General features: G+C 45.6%; 1 protein-coding gene across 3 annotated transcripts; it reads left to right on the top strand.

The window, feature by feature from the left end:
- The first annotated feature begins 5,015 nt into the window (after positions 1-5,015).
- On the top strand, positions 5,016-9,195 carry RPL27 (ribosomal protein L27). Of its 3 annotated transcripts, none has more exons than XM_084857318.1 (5): positions 5,016-5,053; positions 5,692-5,774; positions 8,316-8,485; positions 8,690-8,800; positions 9,109-9,195. In XM_084857318.1, exons 2-5 carry the CDS (start codon positions 5,694-5,696, stop codon positions 9,155-9,157), a joined length of 411 nt encoding a protein of 136 aa, XP_084713444.1. In that variant the 5' UTR covers positions 5,016-5,053; positions 5,692-5,693; the 3' UTR covers positions 9,158-9,195. The 3 variants fall into 3 exon arrangements, with proteins under 3 accessions (XP_084713444.1, XP_084713446.1, XP_084713445.1); XM_084857320.1 differs by having other exon boundaries at positions 5,016-5,141; XM_084857319.1 differs by having other exon boundaries at positions 5,016-5,450.
- The last annotated feature ends 383 nt before the right edge of the window (positions 9,196-9,578 follow it).

Raw genomic sequence — 9,578 nt, 5'->3', positions numbered from 1 at the left:
CAGGACATAACAAAAGACAAGGTACAAAAAGTCCTCAAAATGATCAAAGCACAAAAAACCCCAGGGACAGATAGATTTTTGGGAGCTTTCTATAAAATTTATGCTGACCATTTAGTTCCATATATGGTAAAACTAATACAATAATGGTGCAATCCTCCAATCCTGGCAAATGTCCTGCATCATAGTAATACAGAAACCTGATAAGGACCCTGAATTAGCAGAAATGTACAGTCCAGTCACAGGATTAAATCAGGATTAAAAATATTAGCATTTTGGATGAAAGGCTTGGTGGCATAGCCCTGTATTATATATGCTCTGACTTTTGATTCCTGCATTGAGCAGGGGGTTAGACTCAATGGTCTTATAGGCCCTTCTAACCCTACTATTCTATGATATAGCTTCAGAACAGTTTGGTTTTATTAGAAGATGCAATATTGCAGATTCAATTTGGTGATTATTAAATATAATTTATCATCGTAAGAACAAAAGCAATATCCCATATACCGTAACATCAATGGATGCTGCCAAGGCCTTCAATATGTTAGAATGGAGTTATATTTTCAAATTAAGAAAATATTGCTGGGGGAATTTATTAACTGCTTAAATCAATTACACTCCCCAAATCAGGCAATAGTTAGGATGAAAGGCTTGGCTCCCCACCAATGCAAATCACCAGGGGCAGCAAGCAAGGATGCCCATTATCACCTTTATTGTTTATCCTTTCAGCTGAACCCCTGGCCAACTTGATCTGAAATTCCTCAGTGGTAGAAGGTGTTGTGGTTAGTTCACAAATAAACAAGATCAATATGTTTGCGGATGAAATAGTTTTGATACTGGCTAAACCAATGGCCAGTTTAGAAATGGCAATGCAACTGGTGAAGGAATATGGAAGGGCAGCAGGATGCAGATCAATTATAAGAAGTCAACTAGACCATGTGTAAAGATAGATATTGCCCAATTCTCAGCCCTGGAGGAAAGTTTGGGGATTCCTACTGGTATTTCAGAACTAAAATATTTTGGAGTTACCATCCCTACAGATATGTCCAAACGAATAAAATTAAATTACAACCCAGCAGTGGGCCAAATTAAATATGAGGTGGATGGAAAAAATAACATCAGTTATGATGTTGTTACCTAAACTTTCCTTCCTTTTTCAAACATAAGCAGTTGCCATACATGAGCAGAGATTAAATACTACAATATTTGGGAGTTACCATCCCTAAGATATGTCCAAACGAATAAAATTAAATTACAACCCATTAACCATCAACAATGGCAAACTTTACTTTTGAATTTCATTTTCAATAATAAAAAGCCCAGATTCAATACTAACTTTCTCTACGCAGAAGGCAAGAGAAGGGGGTTGGGTATCCCCAATCTGTCTAGATACCAGGATGAATATCAGAGCAATTAATATGTATCATCCATGATGACCAAATAAAATCATGGATTAATATGGACATTTTTGGTGAAAAGAATTAATACAGGGACTGCCATTTTAAAAGAAAACTTCCAAATCAGCACTGGCAGTAGTGAACGTTACCTTACAAAACACAATTCAAACATGGCAAAAATGGAGTAAGAAATTAATGCCTTCTTCTTGTGTCATCCTCAGTTTTATAGTGCCAATAATTTCAACATACATCAAATTCTCCATTTCATAGAATAGTAGGGTTGGAAGGGGCCTATAAGACCATCGAGTCCAACCCCCTGCTCAATGCAGGAATTACCTAGGGAGGTAGCGGGCTTTCCCATACTGAAGGCATTCAAGACGAGGATGGACAGCTATCTGTCGGGGATAGATTCCTGCACTAAGCAGGGGGTTGGACTCAATGGCCTTGTAGGCCCCTTCCAACCCCACTATTCTATGATGTAAGTCAAAGCATCCCAGACAGATGGCTGTCCAGCTTCATCTTAAGTGCCTCCAGTGTGGGAGAGCCCACCACCTCCCTAGGTCATTGGTTCCATTGTCATATTGCTCTAACAGGACGTTTTTCCTCATATTCAGCCAGAATCTGGCTTCCTGTAACTTGAGCCCGTTATTCCATGTCCTGCACTCTGGGATGATCGACAAGAGATCCTGGCCTTCCTCTCTGTGACAACCTTTCAAGTACTTGAACAGCGCTATCATATCCCCCGTCTTCTCTTCTCAAGGCTAAAACATGCCCAGTTCTTTCAGTCTCTCCTCATAGGGCTTTGTTTCCAGTCCCCTGATCATCTTTGTTGCCCTCCTCTGAACCCTCTCCAGTTTGTCTGCATCCTTCTCAAAGTGTGGTGCCCAGAACTGCTGGACACAGTACTCCAGATGAGGCCTAACCAGTGTTGAGTAGAGGGGAACTAGTACTTCCCGGGATTTGGAAGCTATGCTTCTATTAATGCAGCCCAAAATCGCATTTGCCTTTTTTTCCAGCCATATCACATTGTTGGCTCATTCACCTTGTGATCAACAACAATTCCAAGATCCTTCTCACTTGTAGTGTTGTTGAGTGAAGTATCCCCCATCTTGCAACTGTGTATTTGGTTTCTTTTTCCTAGATGCAGAACTTGACATTTATCCCTATTAAATGTCATTGTTTTTTCTGCCCAGCGCTCCAGCCCATCAAGATCGCTTTGAATTCTGTTTCTGTCTTCCAGGGTTATTAGCTATCCCGCCCAATTTTGTGTCATCTGCAAATTTGATCAGCATTCCCTGCACCTCCTCCTCCAAGTCATTAATAAAAATGTTGAAGAGTACTGGGCCCAGACTGAGCCCTGTGGTACCCCACTCATTTCCTCCGCCCAGTTTGAGAAGATCCCATTGATAAGCACCCTTTGAGTCCAGTCCTGTAGCCACCTGTGGATCCACCTGATGGTTGTTTCATCTAGCCCACTTTTAGCTAGTTTGCTCATCAGGATATCATGGGGCACTTTGTCGAAAGCTTTGCTGAAGTCGAGGTATATTATGTCCACAGCATTCCCACAGTCCACAAGGGAGCGTACCTGATCAAAAAATGAGATCAGATAGTGTGAGCACCAGTGGTCTGCCAACTTAATGAATTTGAAAAATTAAAATCCACTGCAACTTCTGAAGTAAACAGTTTGGCCTCCAGTCTTTATAAACTATTAAATTCAGTTAGTGTACGTCAGACTGAAGGAGCTAAAATGTAATTGGAAAGGGACTTAAATGCTACTATTAGCATAGAATAATGGCTCTCATCATGCAATAAAGTTCCTATGAAGTCAATTTCTTACAGGGTGAGGGGAAATGTTGTAAAGATGATAGGCTCACCACTGATGATGGTCATGCCACTGAATTTAAGCTATATCAACTATGCTTTGAACTCTTTGTTACCCATGTGATGAATCGAAAGAAGCTTATAAACATAGGTAGTGGGATCGCCCCCCCCCCCGACATTTTGGGAACAAATATTCACCTATGCTATTGATGTGACTCAGCAAAGCACAGAGCTCTCTGCAGCTACCAGGTTAATATTATACCTTGGGACAAATGCAAAATTAAAACAAAGAACGCCTTTATTTGGACTGCGGCCAGGCTAGAAACAGTGGCAAAGTGGAGGTCCAATGTCGAACTGCCTATTATCAGATGGAAGCAAAAGCTATGAGACTACACTCTTATGGGGAAAAAAAATCACAAAACAACTCAAGTTCCAAAGTGATCAAGCAATATCAATTTTTATGAGACTTGGCAGTCAGTCATTTATTGAATCAGCAAATATGAAGACAGCTTCCCTACACCTGCCAGCTTCCCATGGTCAATTTTGGAGAGACCTTCTAGGCTGAAAGACACATTACACCACATGAACGGCCCAACATGTTCCCGCTTGTTGGATCATTAAATATAGGACCAATACCAAATGAAGAATGTTAAAACAATTGGTGCGTGATGTATTTAACTGTGTTTATTACAAAATATTTTTTTAAGAAAATAAATTACTTAGAAGGATGGTTCCACATCCCTTAATGGGATTTGACTACCATGACAGAGTAACTGGGGAAGTAAGGCCAGTTGGCTATTGTAAAAAAGGGATTAATTTTTTTTAAAGTTCGGAGGGAGCACTCCTATGAGGTTAGGCGACCGCCTGTCCAATGCCAGGTGAGCGGAGCGAGGAGGGGATGTTCTTCCCCGCTCTCCAGCTGCCCAACACTCGCGGTTAGACGGCCGATTTTGGCCGTCTAGCCACGCTGCGCTGAAGCGGGGGCCGGGTGACGCACAGGAAGTGCTGTGCCCGAGAACGCGCCCCTTTGCCCCGCTCTTCTGAGCGCGGAGCCCGGGTCAAGCCGCACCACCCACGAGGCGGCGGGGAGGTGGTTCTCCGGGAACCGACCACTCCTCGCGCCCACAGGATTGCGCCCTAAATTGTAAATGGCGGGCGGGGGGGCCTTTCTACGGCAAAAAGCAACTCAGACATCACTTTACGAACAAGTAGACGCGCGTGTACAGGGCCGCGCCGGCTCTCCCGCTCCAGGCTCAGCGTCGGCGTCCTGGGGCCCATTGCAACGGCACGACCCAGGGGCTCTAACGCCAGATGAAGCGAAGAGGAGCCCGGCTGAGGCTGAGGCGGGCCTCGACGCCCATCGACCAGCCCGCGCCCAACATGCGCCTGGGCGGGCGCCCCGCCCCCCCCTCCCTCCCTCCTTCCTTCCTTCCTTCCTTCCCAGCGCTCCGTCGCGGGCGAGCCTCGCGCCCCACGGGTCGGCCGCCTGCCCGCCACGCGTCGCACCTCGAGCGGGTTAGGCGCTCCAGCGGCAGCCGCGGCCCGCGTGCAAAGCAAGACCTGGCAGAGCAGCAGCGGAGGCGGGAAGCGCTGCCCAGTCACCCGGGTTTCTTACTTCAGGCCTTTCAGCGCTCCGGGAAAGAAAAGGGGGCTAGGGGAGTCGGAAGCGCCTGTATGAACTTCCGTCTTACAAGTCTCTTCTATTTAACCTTTATGGCCCATTAGCACGCATGCGCAGCCCAATCCGCCAGGCCGGGTGAGAGGCTGGCGGTGAGAGGCTGGCGGAAGTGCCTGGTCGTTCCTCTTCCGGTCTGGCTGCCATCGGCGATACGGCTTCGGTAGGTTTGAGAGGAGCGGGGATCTCGCGCTATCGGTCGCAATCCTCTCAAGCCGACGGGAAAGCCGGGTGGACGCGGGGGTCGGGATGTAGGTGCATCTCGGCTTCGCTCGAGTGGGAGGTTTGGGGCGGCGCGGGGCTCGGCGCGAATGGCGGATTTCGTTTTTCTTGGACGGGGCGCTGCTGCCCGAGAGGGAGAAAGAAAGGGCCCCTTTCCTGGGCCCTGGAGTTTCCGGCCTCCTTTTAAGTCCGGGGGAAGTGGAGGGACCCCCGCCCGTGGTCTTCCGCCTGTATAGCTAATGCATATGTACCCGAAGATCACGTGCCGCCTCCTCTTGCCCCCTTCCCCCCCTGGGCTTGTTGAGTGGGACTGGAATAAGGTGTGTTTGAGACTACTGGTGAGTAAACCCCTTCACCACCACGTCATGGCTAAGTGTGCAAAGATTGGTTTCCTTATCGAGCCCTTCCTTGCCCCATGCTTCTAGATTAAAGGTGGGTGGGATATACCAATCTACATTCCCTGGTGTACAGGAGCCGATTTGTTGAAAGTGGAGGAATGCTAAATTTTTCTGGACGTGAATTAATAGGTGTGTGCTTGATTTCTTTTACTTTCTTTTTTAAAATTACCTTTTTTTACAGAGATGGGCAAATTTATGAAACCTGGGAAGGTGGTGCTTGTGCTGGCTGGACGTTATTCTGGACGTAAAGCTGTTATCGTTAAGGTAAGGTTGGACCTTATAGAAAAGGTACTTCATGAGCAGATGGGCAAGAAGATCCTGGGAGGTGTTGGAAAAGGGTCTTAATCTCTGCAGAATGCCACGATTGCTAATACAGTAATTTGCTGTGTAGCTTTCAGTCCAGAATAGTGGATAATGTTTGGCGTTACCTTCTGTATTGTGATGTCTTTATTTAAAGTGCTTATTAAGTACTCTTAGCCAAAGCACTTAGAGCAGTTTATAAGATCAAACAAAAATAATACAATTGTCAGTAGAACAATGAGATCACAAAACAAACAACACAGCAGAGTAGTGTTAAAATACCAGCATAAAACTTCATGTGCATATTGGAAAACTTTTTAAAGTCTGGGGAAATAAAAGGGTTTTCCCCTGGCACCAAAAAGAAAACAAAGAAGACACCAGGCAAAGTTCATAGAATAGTAGGGTTGGAAGGGGCCTACAAGGCCATCGAGTCCAACCCCCTGGTCAATGCAGGAATCCAAGTCAGAGCATCCCTGACAGATGGCTGTCCAGCCTCGTCTTGAATGCCTCCAGTGTGGGAGAGCCTACCATCTCCCTAGGTCATTGGTTCCATTGTTGTGTTGCTCTTAACAGTCAGGACATTTTTCCTGATGTTCAGCCGGAATCTGGCTTCCTGTAACTTGAGCCCATTATTCCGTGTCCTGCACTCTGGGATGATGGAGAAGAGATCCTGGCCTTCCTTTTTCAAGTACTTGAAGAGCACTATCCTATGTCCCCTCTGTCTTCTCTTCTCAAGCCTAAACATGCCCAGTTCTTTCAGTCTCTCTTCATAGGGCTTTGTTTCCAGTCCCCTGATCATCTTTGTTGCCCTCCTCTGAACCCTCTCCAGCTTGTCTGCATCCTTCTTAAAGTGTGGTGCCCAGAACTGGACACAGTACTCCAGATGAGGCCCAACCAGTGCTGAGTAGAGGGGAATTAGTTCTTCCCAGGATTTGGAAGCGATGCTTCTATTAATGCAGCCCAAAAGAGCATTTGCCTTTTTTGCAACCACATCACATTGTTGGCTCATTCACCTTGTGATTGACAACAATTCCAAGATCCTTCTCGCTTGTAGTGTTGTTGAGCCACATATCCCCCATCTTGTAACTGTGCATTTGGCTTCTTTTTCCTAGGTGCAGAACTTGGCATTTCTCCCTATTAAATGTCATTCTGTTTTCTGCCCAGCGCTCCAGTCTATCAAGATCCCTTTGAATTTTGTTTCTGTCTTCCAGAGTATTAGCTATCCCGCCCAATTTTGTGCCATCTGCACATTTGATCAGCATTGCCTGCACCACCTCCTCCAAGTCATTAATAAAAATGTTGAAGAGCACTGGGCCCAGGACTGAGCTACCCCGCTCATTACATCTCCCCAGTTTGAGAAGATCCCATTGATAAGCACTCTTTGAGTCCGATTCTGTAGCCAACTGTGGATCCACCTGATGGTTGTTTCATCTAGCCCACTTTGGGCTAGTTTGCTCATCAGGATATCATGGGGCAGTTGTTCTTTATAAAGCTGGCTGGGGCTTTATACGTAAAAAAAAATAACAGTACTTTGAATTGTGCGTGGAAATGGACCAGGAGCCAGTGAATGATGCCAGACCTTTATTGATTTGGATCTAGACCTAGTCACACTTAGGGTCTTTCCAGATGGGTTCTTCCTAGCATTATCAATTAGAAGGTATTGTACAGCTATTCTGTCATCGTCTTAACAAATTTTCTGCTGTGAGGAAAAAAAGAGGGAAGAAACAGTGGGAAAACACAGGGGGGTTACAAGTGGAAGACCATGGTATCTGGACCCCCATAAAATTCCATGAATGAAGCAGGGCAATGGCAGAGTAAATCTTACTTGGAAGCATCCTTTGAATAGATCCACTGAAATCAATGGGACTTTAGTTATGACTAAAGTCCCATTGATTTAAATGGGTCTACTCTATGACTAAGTCTAGATTCAACAGATTGATTTTTGTAACTTATTGTGGTGGTCCTCAATTCAAATTTTTATCTTATATTCCCAGTGGTCAGATTGCCAATATGAAGCCACCTTTGGTTATACTTCATTCATGCTGTCATCCTCCTCCCCTTCCTAAGTCACAACTCCATGGTTAATGCTGACAAAGACGAAGTCAATACAGGGACATTGAAGGGAGATATTGGCATGCTCAGGAGAAATCCTGAGGTTTGCAGAAGTACAAAACAAACTAGGCAAAGAACCAGTGAGGATTGAGCTTGCTCAGGAACCATGTAATGTTGATTGTTAGTTGGAAAAGAAAAAAAGAAACCAGTGAACTGTGGAAAGTAGAATGCCCTGCTTTGGAGGGAATGGCTAGCTGGAACTTTGAACAGAACTGCTTCAATTAGGAAAGAGGATATGTTGCAACATGTTGCAGGTTGCCTTTGTATATGAATAATCCTATTTTTCTGGATGCATCTGTCTGTTAGCATGAATAGCCACCAGTATTTTTCTTAAAAGGTCATGATTCCGTGCTGGCTGTGGTGCCTTATCCTTCTCATGAACCTCTGTTACAGAACATTGATGATGGTACTTCGGACCGCCCATACAGCCATGCCCTGGTGGCTGGCATCGATCGCTACCCACGCAAAGTGACAGCTAGCATGGGCAAGAAGAAGATTGCCAAACGATCCAAGATAAAGTCCTTTGTGAAAGTTTACAATTACAACCACCTGATGCCAACCAGGTGTGTGAGGAACTTATTAAGTGGGAGGGAAGGAAAATGGAGAGCTGCCTCCCTCCCTTTGGTAAAGAGAGCAGCAGTTTTTCTGGATCCTTTTCTCCTGCACTTTTAGTTACAAGTGTAACTAAATGTCTAGGGAAGCCAGGCAACAGGGCAGAAGTGCACCCAGGGTTGTAACTTGCCTTTCCCCATTGTGTCTTTGTCCAGGTATTCTGTTGATATTCCCCTCGACAAAACTGTTGTCAACAAGGATGTATTTAGGGACCCTGCACTGAAACGTAAAGCACGGCGAGAGGCCAAGGTGAAATTTGAGGAAAGGTGAGTCTTGAGAAAGCTTCACCTATGATGGAGGTTCCTGAATTTTGCCTTTGTGTTCAAGTGAGGATAGCGGGGCATGCTAACCTGTGTGGTAGGTTGGGCTGTGACGGGAACCTTAGTCCTTGATTTTCCCCCATCTAAGCCCAGCCATCTGACCAACCCTGGCTGGTGGGGGGCTTTTGTTTTTAGGTGGTGCCATCCCTCTTTCACGCAGGCCACACTTGATGCAGGTAGCGACCCCTTGGGCTGGTGCTGATGTGTTTGCTGCAAAACTCTTTTAACAGGAGATCTTGTTCTCTCTCTTTCAGATACAAGACAGGCAAGAACAAGTGGTTTTTCCAGAAGCTCAGATTCTGAATTCTGTGTAGCTGCGCCAATAAACGTTCTTGAAAAGCCCCTTTCTCTGACTCTGTATGGGAAACTTCCTCTCTTGTGGATGAGTTGGAGGCGGGGGAGGCAGTCAAGAGGGGTGAAATATCATGGGATACTTGCTTTGGTGAAAATCTTGTTCTTGACATAACAGCCCAGGAGAGGGATTTTTAGGAGGTTGAGTGAAAGAATAAAGTTTGTTTGAAGGAGTGTTACTTAAGTCAAGCGAGGGCCACCATGGAATTGGTGTTCAAGGTCCTAAAATATGGAAAGTATACGAAGTAAATGGGAAGTGCATATACTACAGTAACTGCAACTTGCTCCCCATTGCTTCTCAGGCAGCGTGACTGACCTACAAGTGGGTGTTTCATTGACTTGTACTTCCAATAAAAATTGCTCGGGCCTTAAG

The sequence above is a fragment of the Heloderma suspectum genome, chromosome 5 (assembly GCF_057233095.1).
Source record: "Heloderma suspectum isolate Gila_16-S chromosome 5, 16-S_ref, whole genome shotgun sequence".
Taxonomy (NCBI): domain Eukaryota; kingdom Metazoa; phylum Chordata; class Lepidosauria; order Squamata; family Helodermatidae; genus Heloderma; species Heloderma suspectum.
This window is presented reverse-complemented; position numbering and strand designations above follow the sequence as displayed.